Below are 27,558 nucleotides of genomic sequence, written 5' to 3' on the forward strand. Positions count from 1 at the left end.
TAAGGCAGATACTTCACCACAATCCCATTCAGTTGTTTGCAGTCCGAAATCATTCCGTGCAAGCTGACCCTTGTCAACTTAGCCGAGATCTGACAGCCGTTGACCAGAGCAGGGGATGCCCGAAAACGCGCCTTGGAGGGAGATCATTTCGGGCATCCCGGCGGGGGGGACCCAATTACATCAACAACGTTGCGCTCCTTACCGATCATAAAGGCGGGACGGGGTTTAATACGGCATCCGACGGCCTGATTTGGGGGTTAAGTCGGGATCATGAGGGCAGCCGTTCGCTTAAAAGGCCTAGGAAAGGGATAACGGGGGTGAGTGGGTGGGTGTCGGGGGGTGAGAGACCCATCCCCGGCCAAGGCGAAGCGCCTCTTTGCGCCAAAGGGGGAACCGGGCGGGCGGCAGTTCGGGCCCTGGAAAAAAAAAGGGGGGCGACTTATCAACCCCCCCCGTCGGAAGAAGGCGAAAGAGCCGCGGCTCCGCTGTGCTCCGGCCGCCGTCTGGGACGCCTCGGCCTGGCTGTGGGCCGGCGCTGGTTGGCGACGGGAGGAGCCACGTGAGCGAGGAGAAAAGGGGGAGCGCAAGGTCGGGCTGAGCGGGCGGGCGGAGGCGGCGGCGGCGGCGGCGGGAGTTTCCCCGACATCTGGACGCGTGTCGGAGGCCGCGCTTCGAGGGAGCGGTGCAGCCCTTCGCCTCGGCCAGCAACGGCGGCTGCAGCGGCGGCTCCTCCTCCTCGTCTCCTCGTCTCCTCGTCCTCCTCCTCCTCCTGCCGCTTCGCCGGAGTGTCAGCCCTCGCTCCTCCTATTGACAAACACACACACACACACACAAAGGGCCGCGCCGGTCTGGAGACGCGTCCGTAGCCGGTATGGGAGACAAGAAGAGCCCCACAAGGTGAGGAGGAGGAGGAGGAGGAGGAGAGAGCGGGAAGGCGAGCGGGGGGGGGGGAAACGGCGTAGACGGCAGGCAGGCAGGCGAAGAAGGGAGGCCGGCCAGGCGGCGGCGGCGGCGGGGCCGCTTCTTTTCACCGACCCTCCCCCGCTTCTCCTTCCTCCTCCTCTGCCAAAGCCTTTGGCGCCCCCCAACGTAGCAGGAGCGATGGCGGTGAGGAGGAGGAGGAGGAGGAGGAGGAGGGGAGGGCGAGGAGGAGGAGGAGGAGGAGGAAGAGACGTGGTGGGAAGCGGCGGCGGCGGCCGAGGAGAAGCGAGGCCCTGTGGGGGGGGGAGCAGGGAGGGAGGGAGGGAGGGACAGGACGGGCCGCGGCGATGCCTGGTTTTGTGTCTTAAATTCCCTCCCGTTTTTTCCTCGTCCTCCCGTCTCCCCTCCCCTCCCCTCTCCCCCGGCTGGTTCCCGAGTAGGCCGAAGCGGCAACCGAAGCCGTCCTCCGACGAGGGCTACTGGGACTGCAGCGTCTGCACCTTCCGGAACAGCGCCGAGGCCTTCAAGTGCATGATGTGCGATGTGAGGAAGGGCACCTCCACCCGGTGAGTGGCCGAGCGGGCGGGCGGGCGAGAGAGAGGGAGAGAGGGAGAGGGAGAGAGGGAGAGGCCTGGCCTGACAGCCGCTTCCCCGGGCAAAAAAACAAGGAGCCGGGACGGACGGATGGGCGGCGGCGGCGGCGTTGGGGAGAACACGGCCCGAGTCTCAGGAAAGGGGGATCAGGACACGGGAGCCGGCGACTGCCACCCCCATAGCAATGGGGCAGGGATTGATGTCTTCTAGGGCGGCCTTTCGGGCCTCAGGGACCACCAGACCCATACTTTTAAATCCAAAGGACCATTAATATGAATTATTTTAAAAAAGAGTATGTCTGTCTGTTTGTCTGTCTGTCTATCTATCTATCTATCTATCTATCTATCTATCTATCTATCTATCTATCTATCTATCTCCATCTATTCATCTATTCATCTATCTCCATCTATCTATCTATCTATCTATCTATCTATCTATCTATCTATCTATCTGGTATTCAGCTTTGTTGGTATTTTCCCATCGTCATTATAGTTGTGCTTTTAAAGTTGTAGCAACGTTTGGCAGAGATCTCATCTGCCATCCTCAGGCTTCTGTATTGTGTCCGTCTGTGAGTCAGACTTTCACAGCCGTTTCTGATTCACAGACAAACACAATACAGAAGCCTGAGGATGGCAGATGAGATTCTAGAACTTTATTGCTAGAACTTTAAAAGCACAACTATAATGATGTGGGAAAATACCCGAACAAAGCTGAATACCATACATGTAAGTACCTGCGAAAACTTAAGAAAATATCTATCTATCTATCTATCTATCTATCTATCTATCTATCTATCTATCTATCTATCACTAAATATAAATATAAATTATAAATATATATAATTTGTTTTCATAGATTTTCACGGGTACAGGTATGTAGGTCTAGGTGTGTTCGGGTCTTTTCCCATGTAAGATTAAGAGTATCTTGGCGATGTTTCGGCGAGGTACAACTCGCCATCCTCAGCCTGGTGCTTTCAGCGTCGTACCAGTGCAAGCAGAAGCCTGTATACAGAAGCCTGATGATGGCAGATGAGATTCTGCTGAAACGTTGCTACAACTTTAAAAGCACAACTACAATGACGTGGGAAAATATCCGAACAAAGCTGAATACCATACATGTAAGCACCCACGAAAAGAATGAATGAATATATATATATAAAAATTATATATATATTTATATATTTATATATATATATAAAATTAAAAATCATAAATGCTTGATCATAACAAAATAAAATGTTTCATTGTAACAAAATTATTAAAGTTAGTGCAATTATTATAAAATATTGAAACATTTAAATATTACACATTTTAGTGTGGTATTTGTTCCTGCTTGTTGGAAATAAGTTTATGGATTTTTGGAAGAAAAGCAGAGCCCCGTTCCCCCCAAAAAAAAAATCTGGTCTCCAGTCATTTCATATCTTCCCCAAGTCAGAGGAAACCTCTCCCTTCTTTGCCAGGTGTGGCTGCCTGGAATTGAGGGGGCCAAGGAGGGCAGGCCTGGAAGCCTCCCCCCACCTGCACCTTTCAAAGAGACGGAAGAGCTCTGTGTGTGTGTGTGTGTGTGTGTCTGAGCTGAGGGGCCTTGGGGCAACTGCCTCTGGGAGAAGCAGAGGCAGAAGGGGGGCTTTGCTCTCCTTGGGGGGGAGCACCCCTTGGCTGCCCCTCCAGGGCCTTCTCCGCAGGCAGCTGCCTGAAGAAGGACTGCTGCCCTCTGTGATTAATTGGGCGGAAGAGAGGGGGAGAAAGTGGGGGCTCTTTTCAGATGGGGGGGCGGAGCATTGAGAGAGCTCAGATCTGCAGCTGAGGAGAAGCTGTGAAGAGCTTTTCCCCCTTTCCTTGCCTGCCTCCAGGCGAGGCTGGAAGGGCCCTCGCAGCTTTTCCTCAGCTGCAGATCTGAGCTCTCTCAATCCTTCCCCGTGATCTGGAAGTCGCCCCCATTTTCTCCCCCTCCCCGAGAGGAGAAATGCTTTCCGATGGCCTCCATCCACCGCTTCTGCTGCTCCTTGGCTCTCCTGCCGTGAGAGGGGAGCTGGGTGCCGTTTCCTCCCCTCCCGAGGGCTGCACCCTCATCCCTTCCAAGCGTTCTCCGCTGCCCGTCTTGCAGAGCCCACGGAGGGACGAGAGAGGTTCCCCCTCCCGTCAGCGAGCGCTCAAGAGGGACCGGAGAAGCAGCCGGAGTCACTCTCATCTCTCGAGAGCCCGGCCGAAGTTTCTCACACCACTTCAGTGAGAGAGACAACAGTTTGCAGGGGGCTGATTTGACTCCGGCTGCTTCTCTCTGCCCTACGGACGTGGCAGGACATTCCAGCCACCACGGGCCGGTCCCATATTCCAGAGCTGTAGCAATTCAGGAGGAGCTGCTCCAGGATGACCAAAGGGCCAGTCCTGTGACTACTACAGCTCTGGAACATGGGACCAACTTTCCCACCCTCAGCAAGCCATCCCGGGGCGGATTTCCCTCCTCCACCGTTGGTCTTACCTTCCAGAATCCAGTCCCCCCCCCCGCCTCCCCCGCGTGGCTCTCCACTGCTCAGTCTCAATCAAGGTAAGTTTTGCGCTCAGCCAAAGGGTGGGGGGGTTAGTGGGTGGGCAGGCCATGTGGGCAGAGCAGCCTTGTTTTCCCGCGCTGCCCAGATGAATTGCTTTCAGGGGCCCATTCGGTGGACCACCAAAAAATTTCCACAGCCCACTGGTTGGCGACCACCGTTCTATGGGAAGTATTAACAGCTCTGTTTGCAACCTTCTCCTTCTTTACTCCAATAAACATCCCACTCTCGGGTGGAAGGAGAATTCCCCCGTGGTGAACTTAAAACTTACGAATAAGATGCTTTTTCGGTCTGCTTTCCGCCTCTCTGGATATGTAGGGAGATGGGAAATGCTGGCTGTTTGTTTTTGATCCTGGCGAGCTAAAGTATTTCTCATGCTTTGGAATGCTCAAACTTACCAAATATTAATAGCAAGCAGTTGTACAAACGGTGAGAGAATATTTGGTGTCATCATCAGTTGAAAAGAAAACAAAAATGAGCCAGATTTTGTTTTACTTTTATTGAGTCAACTCTGTTGTTATACTGTGCTGTGGATACACAAACATATGGGACAATGGACCAGTCATGGACTGTCCCATTTATATTAGAAATCACATATATACTATGATCAAAATAGAATGTGAGGTCAGGAAGTATTCTCTGTTATTTTTGAAAATATTAATGAAATATAGACGATAAGAGTATATTTTCTGCCCCGTATTCCAGAACTTTTAAAAATTATCTGATTATCCCAAAACAGTTACTATAAGGAGATAGGGAAATGAGGAAATACTGGATGGAGATGCATATTTATGAAAGCTGAGTGAATGGTGGCTGCTGAAGTTATGAAGGTTTCAAGCTTCTGCTTTGGGGTGTTTAAAAAAGTGAAAACTGTGGTTATTGGTACTTTGAAGGCAAAGGTGGAACAGGAGGTTTGTTAGTCCACATCCTAGAAAAAGACAGCAGAGTCTCTCTTGATGCAGATAATTGATGTCAATAGGATTTCCTAGTCTCATGATAGCAAACCTAGGGCACACGTGCCGGAACTGGCATGCAGAGCCATCTCTGCGGGCGCGTGAGCCATCGTCCCAGGTCAGATCCACTGCGCATGCACACGTGCCTCCCACCAATCAGCTGGTTTTCTAGTATCTCCCGCTCATGTGTGGGGGGTGGGGCGCATGCAGGGATGGGTGAGCGCAGGGGCGTCACGCGCACATGCACGGAGCGGGAGATTGCGGGGCTTCGCATGGGCAGGGGGAGCCCAGGAGAGTCGTGCGCACATTGCATTAGGGGTACAGGCACACGTGCGCACGCACTTTTGGCATGCGACAACAAAAGGGTTAGCCATCGCTGGCCTAATCAGTAACTAATGTTAGTATTTGCTAAGGTACTCCCTGCTTCTTTACATGATTATACAAGGGTGTAAGTACAATTAAGATATAGTATTTTCATATTATACTTATTTTCTACGTCCCACTGTTAGTTAGTAGTTATTGATAAACTTGCGGTTTTCTTTAATTTCTTTCAACAATTTACAGTGACAATAGGTGCTTTCTTTCAAAGGACTATCTCTCACAGCTGTTTCTTTTAACAGCGTTCTAGATCTTATTTTGCTGCAGGTACAGTAGTAACCTAGAACAGTACTTAGCATTTAATTCAAAAAATTAAAAAGAAATTATTTACTTAAATTTATAAAGCAAGCAATCAATTTGCAGAGTAGTTCAATTCTGTTTTCTGTCACTGGGGATTCTCAGTGATTAATGCTGTGATCTTGACTTCTTGTACCCATTTGTTTGAATCCAGATTTCTAAAAATTCTCACTTTGTCTATTATTTATCTTTTTTATTATGTAAATTTTGGTCAAATAACTCTGGGCAACTAACAAGCAGAAAAACAGCAACATATGTATAAAACAATTGGGGGAAGGAGGTAAGAATGGACCTCACTTATCTTTGTCTGACAGTGAACTTGCTCTGTTTTGTTTCTGTCTGTGCCAGCAAATATATCTTCACATTTCTGTAAAGAAATTCCCCTCTCAAATCTCACCCTCCCAGAAAGTCAACTCATTTTCTTTCTTCCACAGCTCCAGTCTTGTTGTTTCTTAATTCTCCATCCTCTTTTTAATCCTCCATAGGGCTATTCACTTCCATTTTTCATTAAAACCCTTAACTTTGGAATTCCCTTTTCTCCAATACCTTGTTAATTTCACTTTCATCCTCACTAATCAAAGTTGGCATTGGTACATAGCCGCTAAACTGCTAACTAGTGCAAAGTAAAAGAATTACATATCTGTAAGAGTTCCACTTGCTTATCTGGCACAATTTAAGATATTGGCATGTACCCTTAAAGCCCAAATGTTTGGGTGCTGTCCAGTGAACATCTTTAGGAAAGAATTTCTTTTAATAATGGATCCACTGATATTTTTGTTGTTAGTCATGTCTGACTCTTCACGACCTCATGGACCATAGCATGCCAAGCTTCCTTGTCCTTCACTGTCTGCTTGAGTCTGCCAAACTCACGTCCGCTGCATCGATGATACTATCTAATCCTCTGCCATCTTTTCCCTTTGCCTTCAAATCTTTCCCAACATAAGGATCTTTTCCAATGAGTTGTCTCTTCTGATTTTGTGACCAAAATATTTGAACTTCAGATTCACTGAGTTCCATTTATTTTGCATATAGGAGAAGACATTTTCCTGTATGGTTTCTATGATTTGGAGTGCACTCCTGTTTAAGCTATATTTACTTTCTAATCTTCCAATTTTTAGAAAATTTGCAAAAGGCATACATTTTACTAGTTTACAATAATTTGATTAATCTTAATTCTAGGTTGTTTTTTTTAAATAAACCTGTTTGTATTTAGCAGTTTAATCATTGTTAGTCACCTAGGGTATTTATAGTATTCAATTATTTTATTCATATTCAAATTGAAAGAAGATATACATTGACGAACAAGCTTTCTATCAGCTAATGTAAAATGTTATTGTTCATTCAGACTGAAGGTTTAACTATTGTAAGAAAATATTGCTAGGTAGTAGAATAACACAACTTTTATATGCTTTTAGCTGTATGTTGGTGCTTATGTAAATTAAGCAACTTATAAATAATTGAAAACTGTGTGTTACGTAGGTGTCAAACTTGATTTCATTGTGGCTCTCGGGGGCCAGGGTGGTCATGGCTGATTGGGCGTGGGCTGAGGAGAGTGGCCAACTTGACATCACTCGCGTGGGCCAGGCGGTGTTGGGGAGGGAATCCAAAGGTCTCTTGTGGGTGGAGCGGTGAGCCGGAGGTTTGTCCCACAGGAGGTGAGGTGAGGCAACGCAGGGGGTATGGGTGCTGCTGCCACGAGACAATGCAAAGGCTGCTGGAAACTATCAGCCATCACTTGCTCACTGCCCTATGTATGTAGGGGCTGATGTTTTCCAGCTTCTCAGCTGGTGACTGCGTGGCTCCAGAGTCAGCTCCACCAGGCTCGCCGTCCCAGCAGCATGCGCGACAGCGGCATTAGCAGGAGGTGGGAAGGCACATGATGCAGACCGTTAGATGACCTTACTCTGTCCCACTGTCTGTTTTGGCTTGTGGTTGGAGAGCAAGTCCCCACTTGTCGTCTTCTCCTTGGCCCCCTCACAGGTCTTGCCCTTGGCATGCATGTCCAGCATGTGGCAGCAGCCCACAGCGGTGCCAAGATGCATTGGGTATGCAAGCGGAATGTGCTATATGGAAATTTAATAATATCTTCCAGAATAAAGTATATACATATTCTGACATTTAGAGGAAATTGTGTATAGATAGTCCTCAACTTAATGGCCACAGTTGGGACCAGAACCTCTTTCATTAAGCATTGTGAAGGACGGGGGATTAAACGGCTTCCGGATTGAGCTTCTTCAGCGATAGACTGAAACCTCATCTCTGCGAGGCTTCGATCCGTGCTCGCCGCTGGAGCGCCCCAAGCTGGCTGGTTTCAGAGCTAAGCCACCCCGTAGAGGTGGTGAAGGGGGGGGGGGGGAAACTGCCTGCAGAGTTGAGGAGAGCCGCATCTCAACCAGATGGCCATTACTCCCTTTCCCGAAGGCGGTTGCAGCGGTGGTCAGAAATGGCCACCACAAAGAAGAACTCGACCGGAAAAGAATGTGCAGGAGGAAGATAAGAAGAGAAAGTTTTGGTTGACCGGGTCAAATAGCAAAAGCAACAAATAAGGTACCCTGGAATTGAAACTATTAAAAAACAATAACATTGTTCCCTAAGAAGATTTTTAAGCTGCGAAGGAGAGAGAAAAGGGAAAAGATTTGGTTTTCTCCTTTTCCTATACTGACAGCTAAGAGACTTAAGCAAGATATTGGAAAAAAAATCCACTTTGACATCAATAGGCATTTAATGCTGAAAATAAAAAGTCAAAGGGATAATAAAGATTTCTGGATAATTAAAAGCTTTTGAAAACAGGAAAGGAGAGAAAAAGAATAAAAGAGCAGGATCTGGAAGGGAGGACACTGCCTGAAATTAAAAAAAGAACTTATAGCAATATCTCAACAAGACTTCCAAAAGATACATTCTAACTGAAATATTGCAACAAAAACCCCAGGAAGAGAAAGTCGAAAAAGAAATAAGAAGATATAATTCGGAACTATCTGGATTACTTGATGATTTCTGGATTCTTGGTTTTTGTTTTGAATGACTAAAATCAATTGGGTGGTTGTTTAAAACTGTTTAAAATGGCTCCACTTTTAGAAGAACTGAAATGGAATTTAAAAAGTACAAAGAAGATGCACAAGAAGGGAAAGGTTCTAGATTACCAGTGAAGAATGGTAGAATAGACAGCAGTAGTTTGTAAGTTGGAAAAAGTATTTGAATGTATTAAAATTACCAGGATGTGTTTTAATATAGCCCTGCACATGTCAGATTATTACCAGAATATTGGTAAAGTTCTACAGCCAGGACACATCTATTCAAAGAGGGGTCTCACTAACACAGTAGTCAGTGGAAACTGTTATTGAGGCCAATTGTATCTTTAGCAGTAGTTTTAAATCAATTTCTCCATACTGTATTGTAATAGGAACCTTTAACAGCTTTTTGATGTACTACAAGAACGAGGCTCCTGCCATTCTCCAAACTGCACACATTCCATTCTTGCAAAGAGTTGGGAAAGACTAGAATAATGTTGATGAACCTTTTTGGCACGGAGTGTGTGTACACACAGAAACGCTGGAAACCAAAAGAGCAACTCTCTAGCATCCACATTCTTGTGCCCCAGCCACCTGGTCTTCCGGTTTCTGGTGCACAGTGAAGATCAGCTGGTCGGTGCACATGCGCACGCTGGAAACCAAAAGTTCAGCTTCCCAGTGCATGCATGTGCCAGAACCCGGAAGAGCCATGAGCAACGGCTGGCATAACTGGAGAGGTGGCTCTACATGCCACTTCCGGCACTTGTACCATAGGGTAGCCATCACAGGATTAGAAGGTTTCTGAATGATTGCAGGGTCACAGATTGGAGAAGGAATGGGATGTGTGACTAGGAAAATAGCGCAAAGTGGCACCGGTCAGCAGGGAATGGCGGAATCTGTGAAGCACAGTGGTGGGGAAAATGGGGCTTTTTACAAGGGTGCTAGGGTGATTAGCCATAGGACAGGGCTTGAGTTGGCATTTCTCAGTGGTCGCAACTCTCCTTGGGCTGAAGTAGATGATGGGGTTGGTGGCAGCTGATTGAAAGAGCTGAAGTCCCTGGACCTCTACTTCAACCCCAGCCCCAGGGGTTCCACCACTGGGTAACACTGTGCAGGTCAGCCAAAAGGGCTTAGATCAGGTGGAGAGATAAGTAGGCACGGGGGTTGCAGTGACCACGCAGCTTTAAGTACCGCTTGGCCAAAATGGTGGTTAGGTTTCCTGGTGTGCAACAGCTTTGCATCACACTGCTAGGTCAGGGTGAGGTTGCAACTGCACCACGTTCCTGATTTGCATGCTGCTTGTGCTGTTGTATCCCAGGGCTTCCCTTGCCACTCTGAGGCACCCATACACACACACACTACACCCTCTGCTTTAACAAGCCTTGATTCTCACTTAATGGTAGCTAGGAGAGCGGATGAGAGCTGCATTATGACTTCAACTCTTTGCGATTAACGTTGTGGTTGTAAATTGAGTATTACCTCTATAGGAAGAACATAACAGAGCAATACAAAATTTGACATTAGCTCATTAACCTTTAACAGATTTACAGACTATAAAATAATTTTTTTTGTTCTGATAATATCACAGTAATGTTGTTCTGACAATATAATTACAAGAACTTTGGTTTCAGTGCATCTGGCGCTGCAAAATCAAAATTTAGACTCAAAGAATGTATTTAACTTCTCCCTCCATAACCATTGGGGGGGGGGGTATTGAAAATGTGTATTGAAAAGGAGCTTCTGGATTTTGGAACTATAGTTTGTTCAAAAAATTGGCTGGTCCTAAACAACTGGATTGATGAGCCACAAAAACACTTTGTAGCCAGGGAACCTGTTAATTTGAACTTAAATGTCTCATAGTGTACATATTTTTGAGAGTAGTGTTCATAATTTATGACCCTGCTCAGATCCAAATAGTATGAATATTGAGAAAGTATGCAAGGAACTGGAATGCAAAATATCAATGATAAAAATAAAGCTTCAAAATTATTATATTGTTTTTAACACCGGGTACAAGTGTTTTATGAATTTTCATCTATGCTTTTCACGAGTCATTTATATTAGAATGTATGCTATAAATTAGCTTTTCTTAAATAGCTATATTTTGCTAGTGCCTTTTATAGTCTGGTTTTTGTTCTCTTTTCTAATTCATGCTAATAGTCAAAAGACGGTTAGCGTTTTAGATTTGGTCATGTATATTCTGCATGTGTGTCTGTCCTAGGATAATATTCCCTGAGTGAAGAAGAAACATAATGCTTATGAGCTACATTTCCATATGTACTTCCTATACATAATCATCATTCTTGCTTGTGGTCAAGGTCATGCAACTTTACTTTTATAAGGTAATGAAATAAGTGTGTTATTTACTTAGAAACCTATATAGAGAAATAAGAGACATGATTAAAACTGCAAGTAATACAATTGGCAATTGTATTAGAACTAAATAATACAAAATCTTGTTTGGATTTCCTCATATTAGAACAAATTTATTTACTTAAAGAAATCGAAGTTGAAAAGGGGGATATTTCAGCAACTTCTGGAAAAAATGCAGGGAATAATTCAAAAGTAGAAATAGAAATAATATGGCTTGGCTTTAGCTACAGGAAATGTTTGGAGGTGGCTATTTATGTGAAATGTAGTGTTTTAAAATACAAAGTGAAATTTCAGACTTTTACATGACATTTACTATTTATTCTGAATCTGTAAACAGGTACAGTTAATGCTCAGTATTCATGGATTTCATATTTGTGAATTTACCTCCTTGTTAAAATTTACTTGTAACCATAAAATCATGTGGCACTTTCACAGATATGCAAACTGACTTGAGTCACCCACATTTTTGTTCCCAGCTGAGGTTCCAATATTTGCTAATTTGGTATTCAGGTCAACTATATAGAACATGATCACTGAAATTAATGAAAATTGACTATATAAATACTTAGCATGCTTTCAAATTTGCAGAAATTTTCTTTGGACATGTTGGATTAATTATCAGCTTCTGTTTACTTAGGGATTCACTGAGATTTATAATTTGACCAGAGCACATTCAAACTTTTCCTAAAACTATATATCATGTTTTATATTTTTGAAATTGGCTTTTTAACCAACTTCATAGTGCTTTATAAATAATTTGTAAAATAATAAGAAAAGTCATATTTACATTTAAAGTAGTTTAAAATTATGGGAGAGAGAATAATTGATTTACATTTTAACACATACAGAAACACAGTAGGAGAACCAAGACACTGCTACTAAGAATTATTCAAAAGTCTGTCTTGGCAGATATCGCTGTACAAAAGTGTAGTGAAATGCTATTAGCATTCTGTGCAGTAGATATTAGCAAGCAACTCATATGATTATGAACGATCACACTGACTGCTAAAGGCTATTAATATTGCAGATATTAATATTGTCTAAACTATTTCTTTCAAATTAGTTCTAACCAGCAAAAGTTACTAAGACACAGCTAATCTCTCTTTGTGAGGGAAATGGGTAGTCAAAATGTGATAAATAAAAATAATTCTCTTATTTGAATTATAACAGTAACAAATAGAGAATATAATTTCTGTATCTTCAAACCAATACTCATCCATACTCATGTTATGAACAATTATTTTAATATTCTTTAAATATTATTTCCATTTTTTTAAAGCTTGGATTTTCTGCCAGATGTGCATGATTTGAAAAGAACTACAAGAATGAATTTTAGCAAACTGAGCCATGGAAATACATAGCTTATGTACTTCTAAATAGCTTTATTTGTGGCCCCGTAACATTTCCATGGGTAGTTTTAACTGTGCCTAATTACATTCAGATTATACTCGAATAGCTTATTCACTGAACAGTATAAATATATGGACATATTTAATTAGCAGAAATAATATAATATTACCTCTAAAGAAGAATATTTGTAGCTCAGGATTGAAATGAGGGGTCCTTGATGCTCTCTGAGCTTGATTTTTTTCCTTACAGATGTTTCATTATCCAAACTAGGTAACATCATCAGTACTAGCACTAAACATAATGATTTTGAATAAAAATAAAATGTAAATATAAGTTTAACTCAAAAATTATTTTCTTAGAGATTCTTTGTACTTTGGGAAATTTTTTATAAAATACTATATTTTCCTCTATGCAAGGAAAATAATTATAGGTAGATGAGAAATCTTCCTTAAAATTCCTGACTTGTTTGGGTGACATACCACCTGCCCAACCAAGTGCATAATTCTTTCCAAACGAAGTACAGATCTTTCAGAGAGGCATAAAATGGTTGTGATAGAAGGAAGGCCTTCATAGTCTAGTTTTATTTAATTATCTTGATTTCTTTATGTTTTTAATTGTTTCAACTTTGCAGTAGATTTTATAAGCGGATCAGGATCTAATGGAATGGAATGCCATAGCTAATTTAACTAGGTATATAATTTTACAAATTGCCCGTGGTCTTATGAATTAGACAGCCATAACAATTTCAGATAAATAACCCTCTCTACATATAAAATCAGATATAAAACCTGATTCTTTCAGGGAATCTAAGACAGAGCTACTGTTTGTTAATAACTAGGGCAATCAAATACCACTGGTCCCAGGGATGAAAGCTCATGGGTTGTAGCAGCAATGAATTAAAAATGGGAGACCCAAGTTCTAGTACACTCCTTTTCGGAATAGTTATCCTACTAGGATAAAACTTAAAGACTCCCATGGGATATTGAAATGAATATAAAGTTGGCATAAATGGAATTTTTTGTAGCTGACAAGAATGCTGCAGGTTTTTTTGTTTTTTGTTTTTTCAAAAAAAGGGCCGCTGACATCTTTAGGTTTGATCTGTTCTTAACTGTCTTGATTATGAATTGCATTTATGAATTGTATGGTATTACTGATGAGTAGATGGAGCATTTCAACTAATATTACTTTTCCGATTGACATATAATGAATCAATATCATAACCATGATTAAACATGGGATCATTACTGCAGAGCATTTGAAAGCTTGAAGTGCTGCAGAGTGCAACCAAGTTTAAATGGCACTAGTTACTCGGTGCACTTTAGCAGTGTACTTCTGAAGGCAATTCAAGGTAATGGTTTAAAGCTCTTCATGACTTAGGGCTGGGTTTACCTGAAGGACCATCCTTGGCAGGATAGACATGCTTCAGATTCCATCAGCTAAGGATGCTGATCGGTGGGGCTCAGAAGGTGTGTCTTTTCTGCTATAGAGCCTTCCCCACCAAATATTCTTCCTCTGGATATTAGGAGGAACTCAACCTTAGTGGCCTTTTATAAGGCTCAGTAGATCTGGTTCTCAGGCGTGGGTACATGAAAGGATCCATATCCTGGATATATTAGTTTGTGTTTCCTATGTAATTTCTCTGGTTGCTATGGTTTTTAGTTTTTGTATTTATTATTACTGGATACTTATTTTTCTAGAAAATTTTAAATTTTTGCCTAGAAAATATATAACATAAAGTCTTTGTCCGATGAAGCACAATTGTTAGTGGCTTCACAAACTTATTCATTTAGTTTTCATGGCAACATGAGAGATTTGCTATTGAATTCTTTTGTCCTTTTTAAAAATTTACTCTTGAATGTCTTGACATTTTTTTAATGTTCTCCCATCCAAGTACAGTTATTACTGAGTCAATTTATTTTCAGCTTTTCAAGATCAGCCAACTTTAGCCAAGGGCTGCTACCTAGTTTAGAAAAATATATATAATAATGTTCTGACTTAATTAGGATATCCTTGATTCCTTTTATTTTATGAATAATAGTAATTATTCTCACTCCTAAGCATTACTAGAGATTGACAATGCATTGTGTGCAGTCATATATGGCTGCTTGGAATGTCAGTAGTTTCATAACTCTATGCTCAGAAGTAAAGACTAGTTGAGTTAATTGAAGCTTCCTTGGAATAGATTTCCAAGCATGGGAACATGCTCTATTAACACAAAAAGATTTATAGCAGGACCGAAAAGAAAAGCAGTGATAAATATTATTGTAGGTGTTGGTTGCTCATGTTAATCAGATCAGAAATGTGTACTTATGGAGGATTGGACAGACAAAAACATCAGCTCTGTAGACTTTTCTTTCTCTACATTCTAATCACTATTTCATTATACCATTGAAAGTCAGGTAACTTTCCAAGTTAGAATGACATAATTAATGTTTTGGCATTTGGAAAATACTGTCTATCCAGACAGGAGAGCAGGGAAAATAGCAACTCTAAATATATCCACACGTTGATGTTCTATAGGTTTATTTATCCAAATATTAGTTTGTAAAAATAATGAAAAAAATTACTGCGTATACTAATGCTACTTAATTGAAATTTCTTATATATGTACAAACAGGAAACCTCGACCTGTCTCTCAGTTGGTTGCACAACAGGTTACCCAGCAATTTGTGTCCCCTACACAATCAAAAAAAGAAAAAAAAGACAAAGTAGAAAAAGAAAAAAGTGAAAAAGAAACTACTACCAAAAAGAACAGTCATAAGAAAACCAGGTAAAATTTATGCTTGTTTGGGGTTGTTCAAAATGCATAAATAAATATTAAATCTTCATCTTCTTGTAAAATTATTAGAAAATGGTAATAAAAGCCAAATATGTTGATCAAACACAGAAAATAAATAAAATGTGTGAAATAAAAAAGGAGATCTGTAAACTTTCCTGTATAGTCTATCCCTGTGGTTTTAAAACTCTGTATGTTACATAGGGACACTGCAAGATATTTTATATGTTGAGGTAAAACACAGTACTCAAGGTCTATCAAATACTGCAGAAACTGCTACCTAGAAGTGGGTCAGGGTTCTGGTCCTAGAGGTGTCATGAAAACTCCTGAGACATTTAAGTGCTCCGTGAACCAAAAATCTGGGAACCTATGGATTATACTAAATAAAACTATATTTATGCCTGTCTGAAACTCATTATATATTTACGTGTGTAAATGTTGGTAAATATTCCACAGTAATTATAAAAACAACATTTGATGTGTATCTCATCCCCTTTCTCATGGCTTCACAAAGTGAACTAAGCTATGAACCAATGTGAGTTAACCGTAGCACAATACACATATAAATTCCATTACAAGCCATTATATAACCTCATTCTCAGTTTGTTCCAGAGTACATTTTTGCTACTAAGTGTGCTTGCATGAGTAACATAAATTATGTTTCAGGTCCTCCCATTTTCCAAATACATTTTAATTAAAATGCTCTTAATTTTTTGCTACTTGAATAACTGGATTTGCCTCATGCCATGCCATGCAGACTCCTTGTACCTTCAATAATATAGGCAAGGGACTGTGTCCATTATTAAATTTAAATTTGGGGGATGAATTAAGGAAATTATTTATAAAAGGTAACTATGTCTTTAGTAAAGATTACATAATTTTTATTAGATTTAATATGTTTAGTTGATTGCCATTATTATTATTTCACAAGATTTTCTTGTAAATAAGCTTTCAGTATTTTCAGTCTCCTAGATATCTCTAAACCCCATTAATAGCGTGCAATAAGAAGCTTTTTTCCTTTTTTCTCCTAATGTAAAATTCAGAAGCATTAACTGAAACAAAATACTTCTTTAAGAATGCAGAAGTATTGCTGCAAAATTACTGGAGAAATTAGATACATTTATAGAGGATACCCATATCAGTGGTTATACAATGAGTCATTTTAAATATAACATATTGGGATTTATTAAGATAAACATGTACAATGACTATTCACCCTTATGTTATGCCTATTATTTTCTTTTTCTTAATGCTTATGTACTTTGTGCTGAAATTACGTTTAATACATTTAAAAATGAAATCAGCAAGCTGCAGTTTTCAAGTTTGGAATATACAAATGAACATATGACATCATCCTACAGATTCAATTAAATGTCTGAAGTGGATAGCCCGTAGTGTTTTTGTTTGGCTAAAATAAAAACTGATTAATTAATCTAGGATTTTCTTTAGCACAATGAAAAAAGCAAAAATTGCCAAATCAAAATAGTGAAACATCAATGAGGGCATGAACCTCTCTGAGAACTTACATTAATAATTATATTATACTGAACAATGTTTTTATGGAATTTACAGACTCAATGATAATGTATCCTTTTTGTGAACAATAGCACTGGATATTCATGTCTTATCATGCTTTGTAATTGGATATTTGCTGTATGAAGGATTATAACAATTTTTACATGATCTCAAATGGGATGCTGACCAGATGTTTTAGTCTTAATTTCCCTTAATTCCATATAACACAGAAATTTCCACAATGGATAGGAATGAAAATCTGTTGATAACTTCTTGAAGAGCAGATGGACCACTACCTTTTTCAGTATAGACAGAACCGTTCAATCAAGGATTACAGATTGCTTCTACTTACAACCACAATTGGACCCGGAATCTTAATCATTGAGTAAAGTAGTTAAGTGAGACACTATGTAACTGTTTCACTCAACAACTATAGCCCCAGCTCTTCTAGTTGTGCTTGTAAAGCAGAGATTATACATTGCCACTTTGAACAGGGACGCAGGTCTGCCAGGCTTGGTGGGTTGGAGAGCGGGCATTGACTCCCACACCATCCAGGAAGCTTGGTCCCTTTCCTCCTACCACCAGAGAGAATGGTTATGAGAAGGATGACACACCTAGCGTTTCCCCCAGATTTGGTGTTTATTTCTCTAGTACCCCAAGGAATGTCCTCCGTACAATGGAGGTATGGGCCTCAAAACTGGTGAAAACACGAGTAAACACCATTCTTCTGTAAAGGCTCAGAACTCTGGAATAGAGTAATGTTTTTAGCAGCAGGTTGCTCTCCAAGCTTGTTTCAATTTAGTTTCTGAACGTTTCGTTACCAGAAACGTAGGTAATATCAGCAGCAGGATTTTCTTGTCCTATTGTCCTTAGCTTATAAATACCTTGTGTGCCAGTGTGGTCGGTTGGTCATTTGATTGGTTGTTTGTTTGGAGCTATATTTAAATGCTGAGCAGCTGATTGGTTCTCCTATGGATTGGCTGTTCAAATGGTCCGGTTTCTTACACACTCATAGGGTGGATCTAAATCAGGGATGTCAAACCGGCAGCCCGCAGGCCAGATGCGCCACATTCAGGTCATGCCCCCACCCTAGCTCTGTGAAGGGGAAAAACATCACGAAACATCACATGACAGCAACAGGACGCCGCAAGTTTGACACCCGTGAACTAGATCGATATGCTTGTTAATTCTTTTGCTTTTCCCATGACTCAGAAGCCAGAAACATCAGTGCAGCACTGTATGAAAGATGCAAGGGTCTGTCAGGAGTCCAAGAACTCACACACACACTAATTACAAGCAACAGATCACAGGTGAGGATAGTTACCTTTAATAGCCATTCAAGCCCCTTTGTGCCAGCCTGTGTGCATGTTATCAGGCCCAAATCACCAGGGTATTTGGGTAGTTTTTGTTGTCATTATGATTTAAAAAGAGTAAACACAGTTGATTGATAATAAATGGCTTCAGCCAACCACTAACCATGAGTGAAAGAAGAGTTTTTGTGTTATCATTCGTATTCTCTGAAAAATGGCCAAGAAATCGTACATTCTGCCAGGATATATAAACTTAAACTTTAGTTGATGTTCATTGAACCCTTGTTATCAATTGCCTTCCTGTTTGTCCTACTTAGAATTGATAACAATCGTTACAATTGATTTTGTATACCGTGTTGCTGTAGTCTTCTTTCTGTATTTTGTCTTTTTGACTTTAGATAGCTCTTTTCTGAGTATAAATGTGGGTTTGTGAACTATCATTATTCCTAGGGCTTGCAGTATTCCAACAGCCATTTCGGATGTTCCTTTGATGTATGGCACAACCTGTTTTTGTGTTGTGGTTGGCTGTGTATTTTGTTGGGGTTTGGATGACAAGGATTGTATTATGAAATTTTTTTGATAGCCATTGTGGAGGAAAACATTGAAAAGGTGTTTTTCTTCTGCTTCTCTTAATGACTCAGTGCAGCAGTGTACTTTGGCTCTTTTGAAAAACTTCTGGATGCAGTTGGGTGGTTGTTTGTGAAATTTAGAATTCGGTCTGTGTGCATGGATTTTCGGAATATGCAGGTTATTAATTTGCTGTTACCTTGTCTCTTTATTTCAATATTTAAAAAGTTGTTCTTTTTCTTCCTCACGTATAAAACCGATCCCAATGAATTCATTGTTGAGCAGATGGTTTCTTCTAGTATGTTGTATTTGATGATGGCAAAAGTGTTGTTCCTGTAACGTATCCAAAATTTTGGCTGGATGATTGGCAGGACTATGCGTTCAAGTTTCTGCATTACTGCTTCTGCTATTAGGCAGATATAAGTCAGGAGTGTCAAACTCATGTTGTCACGGCATCATGTGACTTATCAGTACTTTTTTCCCCTTCGCTAAACCAGGTGTGGGCATGGCTAGCACATGATGCATCCGGCCATGAGTTTTACAGCCCTGATATAGGTGATCCCATAGGCGTGCCTTGTATTTGTTGATAGATTTTGCCATTGAATTTGAAGTGTGTTATGAGACATAAATCCAGATGTTTCATGGTAGTATTGATGGACATGGAGTGTCCTTTAGGTATCTTTTTGTTATATCTTTTTGATTTTATGTGGGTAGATCACAGATGGTTTGTTTGGCCAGGTCAGTGTTGATAGATGTGAATAATGCAGTCACGTCAAATGCAGTCACCGTTATTTCTTATTCATTTATTTTGATTTTTAATTAATTGAAGGAATTGCTGAGGCGAGTTTATAGAATAAGCAGAATTGTTGATGAGATGGTGAAGTCTTTTGCTTAAAGCTTTTACTAGTTTGTAGGTTGGTTTTCAACATATGTAAGATTGTTTCCAGCTACTAGCTGAGGAATGCAATTCCTGTCGTTCCATACTTCTACTGTGTAAATAGATTTCAGTCAGATAGCAGAACAGCGTCCTTATATTATAAATATGACACTTCATCGAGCCAGCAGGTTATTATAAGATAGACTTGCAATCAACAAGAGAACCAATCAGCTGCTCAGAATTTAAATATAGCTCCAAATGAACAACCAATCAAACGACCAACTGACCACACTGGCATACAAGACATTTATAAGCTAAGGAGAATAGGACAAGAAAATCCTGCTGATGATGTTACCTAGATGTTACCTGGTGGAAATGCCAGCATTTGCTAATGTTTTCCCCTCCTGAAGGACTGAAACAGATATTAATTACTGATTTTGCCAGATTTGAGCTCCTTTTCTCCAGCATGTGGGAGGGCTGGAGGAATGAACCTCAAATCTAACATCCCCACCACTTGCAAACTTTCCTGATGGAGTCTCCATTGATTTTTTGGAAAAATGAGAAAAGATTGCACATGGATCACAGGACATTTGGCAACTGGTCATAAATGCCCAAACTGCAGTATGTTGTTTTATAATGGCTGGAAGTGCTTTATGGGCTGTAAAGCTCCTGTTTCAAGGTTGTGATGATTGTGAACTGTCAGTTAAACTACAGATCGTAAATTGAGCATTACCTATAATTTACCACTTCCTGGACCCAACCACATCATGTCCCCAGAGGGACATAGATCTAATATACTGATGGCTGTCCTGGGTCTGCCTATTTGTTCATGACCAACAAGCTCAAACTCCTGCCTGGTAACCAAGTTGGACCATACCTCTGTCAGCTCCACAGGAACTGCCCGTCCAGAGTTGAGATCAGAACAGATCTGAACCACTTTATCTGTAAAATGTTTCAAATATTCCTCACAGTAATTTTGCATATGTTCCTCTGGCCTCTCCTTTTAGTCAAATTGTGTGTCACAATATTGGTGAGCAAGATGGTGAAAGCATCAGGTTCCCACTTTAGACATGAAAGCTGGCTGGGTGACTTTGGGCCAGTCACTTTTTCCTCAGCCAACTAACATCATATGGTTATTGATTGTAGGGAAGATAGGAGGAAGGAATAGTATTTAATAGATTTTGCCCCTTGAGTTATTTATATAAATAATACATATGAAATATAAATAAACAGATTAAGAGATTGGAATCATAGGCCAGGCCTGGCATATCTAAAACCTCAGATTTAGTATTTGGCATTTCTATTTTAAATATTCAGGGATCAGGACTAACAAAGACATAATTCAAAGGTTCACTCAATTTTAAAAGATCTTACTAATGAATTGCATTGTAATAAAGGAGATAACAAGGATTCTTTGTGGTTCCAGAAAAATCTTTAACGTAAAAGACTGGAACATTTTCTGAGTTTCCTCTTTCATTTGATTATTTTAGGCCCAGATTGAAAAATGTGGATCGAAGTAGTGCTCAACATTTGGAAGTTACTGTTGGTGATCTGACAGTCATTATTACAGACTTTAAGGAAAAAACTAAGTCATCGCCTGCTTCAAGTGCAGCTTCTGCAGACCAGCACAGTCAGAGTGGTTCTAGTTCTGACAATACAGAGAGAGGAATGTCCAGGTCATCTTCACCTAGAGGAGAAGCCTCGTCACTGAATGGAGAATCTCATTAAAGTTTATTGACTTCCGTTTATTATTTAGTTGTTCCTCTCAAAAAATTACATATATACAACTTCTGCCAACAGTTACCACATTTTCATGACTTCTTATCATTGTGCATGATTATGTTTACTCAAATATAATTTATGCAGTTTTTACAAGCAGTGCTGCAGTGCAATTAAATTGCATTGCAATCTACAAAACATTTTTAGATCAACTTTTTAATCTTGATATAGAATGGTGCCATGAAAATGTGGTTTGAATGTTCTTCATGCAGTGTTACTGGCAAGTCCTTTTCCTCTTTTACTTTAGTAAATTTTAACAGAAGTCTTGGATTCTATGCTATTGGCATGTACTGAATGAATTTAAAAAATAGTTCAAGCTGCCTAAATATGTATTATTTGAGAATTGTGAATCATAGTTATATATGTATGTAAGTCAAAGATCAACTTAATCAACTATTGCTGCAAAAGACTTTTCGTAATGATTATCTTTAAAACACCTGCTGGTACTTGGTGTGCTTGAATAGGAAAATGTTATTAAATATAACGTATGAATTTTTGCCAATGTCCAACAAATTTTACTGGATTATTGTAACTGAATAATGTTGCTAGCTTCTCCAATATTTTCCTCACACATTTAGAACATTTATTGTTAATGTTTACAAGCAAAAAAGTAAATCTGTTACAAACATTAATTGTTTAGCTTTATAATTCAAATATAGTACTGCCTTGTCCTTATACACTGGTATTCTGTTATAGAACATAAATTTATTCTGAAATTATTAGTCATTTTGTTTTTTTAATTCTACGTATATCTTAAAACTATTACTGATAACTTTAAAATCACAAACATGGTGCCATCATAATTGATATTTTTTACTTACTTTCTCCGAGATTTACTGTGTCGTAGTGATATATCTGTTCAGCAGAAGGCTGTGATCCAAAGAGGCTTTTAAGTTTGTGTACGAGTTTAGTAGTTTATTTATTTATTTATTTTAGCCATAGTTCTTTGCACCGCACCAGAGAGCATTCCCAAATATCTCCCAAGATTGAAAATGGGTAGTGAAGGGGACTGCAGTTGGAGGAGGTGAACTTTAAAAGCAATGGTGCCTGTGTACGGGTGTGCGCGTATGGGTGTGAAAAGAATCTCTGCAGCCTTTAGGATTCAGGCCAGTGATATTAAATGTTGCATCACAGTAAATAAGTAAGCAAATGCTGTTTGTTTTACATTTGTTCCTGTATCAGCCTTTTGCATTTTTTTGAAATAATTTTTATTAAATAATATAGAGTAAATCACAGTTCTTTGTTTTTGATATACTGGACATTTATGCATTTAGCAATATACAATACAGAACAAAAGGATTTACAGTCCCATTCAGTATTATGTAAACTTTCCAATAAAATATTTTTATGAGTATAGGTTTTGAAATTTTGTTTACAATCAGTTAAATATTTTAATGTACAAATTAATGATTAACTCTCTCACCTGTACTGTAGAATTAGAAATATAGTGGGAGAGAGATGATTTATAACTTCTAAGGGTGTTTTTATATATGATTGTCCATTTAAATGAAGGACATTTACTGATCAGAATGTAAACCCAATCTAATTTACTAAGGCAATGAATTAGCAATTCAGAACTTATACGTTATAATTGACAGCACAAAAGTCTATGCATTTCTACTCAGAAATGTCTCACTGAGTTCATAGTTTATAGCACTACAGCAATCAGCGCAATCCTTGCATTTTTACTCAGCAGCGCAAACTTGAGTGGGAGGGAGGTTCATGGCACGTGTACAATGTCATCCCAATAATATCTTGCTGCTTATTTGTGTCACATAATCAGGTCACAAAGTACGTAATAGTAACTTTTGTATGATGACATCATCAACCAGATTATTTTGGTATCTTCATATGCAGCTGGGCCTGAGGCTATTTCCTTAGGGCAGGGGTGTCAAACTTATGTCATGTTGTTATCATGATATTATGTGACTTTTTCCCACTTCACTAAACCGGGGGTAGGCGTGGCCAGCATGTGACGCATCCGGCCCATGGGCTGTGAGTTTAACACCCCTGCCCTAGGGAATGATTAGGTACTGTGTTGTTTGGAATTTACTTCCAAACAAACATGCATAGCATCAAATTGCACAGAGTAAATAGTAGTAGTAGAAGCATTCTAATTCATTTTTCAAAATTTATTGTATTTTTCTGTTGCTTGGACCAGTTATCAATATTAGCATTTTTGTACTCACAAACATCTTCATGAAAATATCCTTCAGACTCAGAGTGACTTAAAAATGAAGGTTCTCATAATGATGGATCTTAAAATAATAAACTAGAACAGAAAGTCTAGTCAATTTATATATTTGTAGTTTCTGTGTTAGATTAATCTTATGCACACTTACTTGGATAGATCCCACTGAATTCAGTGAAACTTAACTCTGGGAAAATATATATAGGATCAGGCTGTTAATATTATTTGTTTTGGTAAAAAGTCCAGTTGCCTGTTGTTGAAGAGAGCACTTCACATAATAGTTAGGAATTAACTTTTTTTTCACTTAAAATATTTATTTTGTGAACTATGAAAAATTACATAGGTTATTTGGTAATAATTCTAACCAAAAATATTAAATATATATAGTGACAGCCTTTCAGCTAGAATTGAATTTTGTAGCCCTGTGATGTTTGCTGGTCTCTTGCAGTAATGTATTTTTCTGTTTTTAACTCCGGTACTTCTACAGGCACAATGGTACTGTCAATTTTGTACAATGTTAAATGTGAAATACAGTTAGTTGCATAAAATGAAAGTCTGATGTGATATGTAAAACTTGAATATGTCCTTTCTTACTTTTGCTGTCTAATAAGTTAACATTAACTGTTCTCCTAAATGAATAAGAACTGAAAAGGCTGAAATTGGGGTGTTTATTTTATTTTATTTTATTTATTTATTTATCTCATTTTTGAACCACTCATCTCCCTCACAGACTACTTTTATGTTACAAAATACTGCTTAGTCTTTTATTAGTTTCTAAACAGAGTTTATTTCTTGAAGTCTTACTGGGGAACAATGCAATTAATTTCTCTGTAACCTTTAATATTTTTTCCAATTTTAAAAATAAATTTCTTTAGGTAATTTCCCAATAAATAAACAACATAAATGTGGCTATTCACTTAGGGGGTAACTGAAATCTACAAGTGCTATAACTACATAATTGGCATATCTAGTTATTCATTTTGTCACTACTATTTAGGAAGCTATTTAGATACTCAGTTAGTCCATATGATTCAGTCATTATGACAGTGACTGCAGTAACTCTAGTGTTGCTAGCTCAGCTTGTGGATGGCAGGAACTAGATTCTTTCATGCAAAATATATTTCAAAACTAAATTCTACATAATTTCTTTACAATAATCCATCTTTAGAGTATTTTGTAATATCCAATTTTGTAATTGTAATAATGTCATATCTTTATAAATGGATATAAATACATTTTATTTATAAATGTAACATATTACATTAATTTAATAACCTATTAAGACATATGACATTGATATCAAATTAAGATTGAAAGTGATCATGAATATCAGGCATGCTTTTTTCATTAGAAGCAGAATACAATCCTACTTACCACCAATGAGTTATTATTATAGAAGCACTGGGTTGCTGTTTTATTACAGAAATGTATATGCTATCTAATTTATTACACTTTTGACTTAGGTAGAGAAAAATAAATTACTCTAACATATCTCAAATATCGGCTCTAAATAATTAAAACCTTATGCAAACAGTAGAATAGTTCTGTTTTTGTTGTTCTAAAAGGTAAGGGAGTGACCAACCTGACTCGGGGAGAGACATCATGTAATGACAGCTGCTACAGCAAAGGTTGAGTTCCTGTCCCATTGAATGAGTTACTATCCAATACTGTGCCGTATAAAAGACTTTTGCTCTCCATGTAGCCCAAGATACACACGTTCCAAAATGCCTTCAGAATAACATTTGAAAAGACGGAGGAGAGGCGGCATTGCTTCCCTCCTGGTTGCAGAATCCCTAGATTTCCCTTCAGCTCTAGGACGACAGGTAGGATATTAATCTAACAAACATTTCATTCTGTATCCTGTGTATTCAGATTTCATGACCCAGTTACAGCAGTTCTGAAAAAAAAAATGACTTACGGCTAGTCCTCACACTGAACAATTATCCCACCCTTAGGAAGGAAACAATGGCAAATCGCTTCCAAAATCTGTCCAAGAAAACTGCAGTGCCTAGTTCACGCAGTCACCAGAAGCCAACACTTAATTCAAAGGAATTAAAAATCAGTGAATTATCTAGAATTATTATTTCAAGATCTAAAGAATCTTATTATTAGAAATTAGTATATTTTAAATGATTAACTGATGTGGTAAGTGCTGAGAGTTATAAATCACTAATAAAATTGAAACATTTTGCTGTATCAAAAAAAGTGAATATAACTGAGTCCATTTACTATATTAACTTTTCCTTAAGAAATACCTCAATTTCCTTTTTTAAATAAAAATTTCTTCCAAATAAATTAGGACTTTCTTTGTTAAATTCAATTATATATAGTCTATCAAAACAGTTTGTAATATTTTACAAAAAATATTCTGATATTTGTAGCAAACAAGGGAAGGGTTTTTTTTTTTTTTTGCTCATAAATGTTGAATTACTTTTTTTAAAAAAATATTCTTAAATGAATCAGGAGACAAAAATAGAATGTCAGAATAAAAAAAGAGAATTTCTTGCTGTAGAACAGGGCTGTCAAACTCCCAGCCTGTGGGCCGGATGCGTCACATGCTAGCCACGCCCACACCCAGTTTAGTGGAGAAAAAAGTCCCGTTACATCACGTGACACTGCCGTGATGACGTGAGTTTGACACCCCTGCTGTAGGAAATACCATCTGTAAAATTTTTATTCTGATGGTTAACAGGATACTTTCTCTACTCAATCATGGAGAACATTGATTTTTATTACCTATAAGGCTAATATATCTGATTTTATTCTAAAATAAACCTATGATGTTATGAAAGGATCATAATTCATTAATTAAACAGTAATTATAAAATTAAATTTGGTTCTTTGACATATATTTGATGAAGACTTCATCCTATCGTTAAACAGGTTTCCTTTTTGTTTGTTGAAACTGCTCCCACTCAGCAGGTGGCTTGTCAACTGTCAATTTGTCCACTCCCAAAGCCACCCAGCAATTGGTGAACTTCATCAGACATCAGTAAGTTTTTGAAGGCTTTTACCATACAACACAGCTTTCAAAGGAACAGAATGAGGAAAATGGTTTTATGATTCCTCTATAATTAGCTCTGACTAATTGCTCAGCATGTCAGTCTGATGAAATGATGCAATTCTGGTTGTTTTTTTGAAAATAGAGTAATTGGTTTCTTTTGAAAGAGTATTCCTTTAGATGAATAAAGTCCAGTTTCTTCTTGAAAGCTTCCAGTGATAAAGCTTCCACAACTTCTGAAGGCAAGCTATTCCATTGGTTGATTGTTCTGGCAGAAAAATTCTCCTTGTGCATTTCTAAAACAAAGTTATTTTATGGAATATCCAGTTATCAGTTGATCTTGTATTCTGACAACACATAGTTTTTCATTATTACACAGAGAAAAAGAGTTGCTTGTACAACAGGGTCATGGTCAACATATTTCAGAGACAGATGTTGATTGTAATCAGTTAATCACCCTCTCCTTTCAAGTTTACTGTATTACAATGTTCAAAAGAGGTTGCAGCTTTCTACTTACCAGTTCTTGTAATGCCAAGGAATCCAGTTTATGTAGGTGCCTTCCTTCGAAGGATTAAAGGTTCTCAAGCAAATTATTAATTGACAAAAAATAATTCAAGATATTGTGGTTTATCATAAAAAAATAAAACAGCCATCCAGAGATGTTGGCCTCATACTGTACTGTATTTTACTGCTTTTTGTTAACTTTCTGTTTTTATCTTCCAGATAGACTTATACGTTGGCAGAAGAGCATCTTGATAAAAAATAAGTTTCTTCACAATTTTGTTTGGAGCTATTTTTATTATTACATTATGCACGAGAACCTAAAAATGCCACATCATAGGATAGTGGACCTATTTAGACGGGAAGTCCCATTTTAAGAGTATGGCATGTTGTTTTTTTTTGCATGCAGTTGAATCTAAAGTCAATGTTTGCTACCTGGGAAGAAGAAAAAAAATAAATAACCCGCCCTGAAATTCTAGAGCAGGGGTGTCCAACCTTGGCCACTTTTAAGACTTGTGGACTTCAACTCCCAGAATTCCTCAGCCAGCGAGCAGGGGTGTCCAACCTTGGCTGCTTTAAGACTTGTGGACTTCAACTCCCAGAATTCCTCAGCCCGAGC

General features: G+C 39.0%; 1 protein-coding gene and 1 long non-coding RNA gene across 5 annotated transcripts; one reads left to right on the forward strand and one right to left on the reverse strand.

The window, feature by feature from the left end:
* Positions 1–575: 575 nt before the first annotated feature.
* On the forward strand, positions 576–27,219 carry YAF2 (YY1 associated factor 2). 4 transcript variants are annotated; one of them, XM_087933982.1, is made up of 5 exons: positions 608–897; positions 1,362–1,487; positions 15,040–15,192; positions 26,321–26,429; positions 27,166–27,219. In XM_087933982.1, the coding sequence occupies exons 1-5, from the start codon at positions 872–874 to the stop codon at positions 27,202–27,204; spliced, it is 453 nt and encodes a 150-aa protein (XP_087790108.1). In that variant the 5' UTR covers positions 608–871; the 3' UTR covers positions 27,205–27,219. The 4 variants fall into 4 exon arrangements, with proteins under 4 accessions (XP_026568879.1, XP_087790108.1, XP_087790109.1 ...); XM_087933983.1 differs by having other exon boundaries at positions 27,162–27,209; XM_026713094.2 differs by lacking the exons at positions 26,321–26,429; positions 27,166–27,219 and adding an exon at positions 20,958–23,985 and having other exon boundaries at positions 576–897.
* LOC148125505 (uncharacterized) lies at positions 23,257–27,170 on the reverse strand. Its single transcript, XR_015743734.1, has 2 exons — positions 26,956–27,170; positions 23,257–25,334 (listed from the first exon to the last, which is right to left on the reverse strand). It is a non-coding gene; the product is annotated as an uncharacterized LOC148125505 (long non-coding RNA).
* Positions 27,220–27,558: the final 339 nt, after the last annotated feature.

This window comes from Pseudonaja textilis, chromosome 5 (genome assembly GCF_049901715.1).
Source record: "Pseudonaja textilis isolate UNSWEBS1 chromosome 5, rPseTex1.2, whole genome shotgun sequence".
Lineage (NCBI taxonomy): Eukaryota > Metazoa > Chordata > Lepidosauria > Squamata > Elapidae > Pseudonaja > Pseudonaja textilis.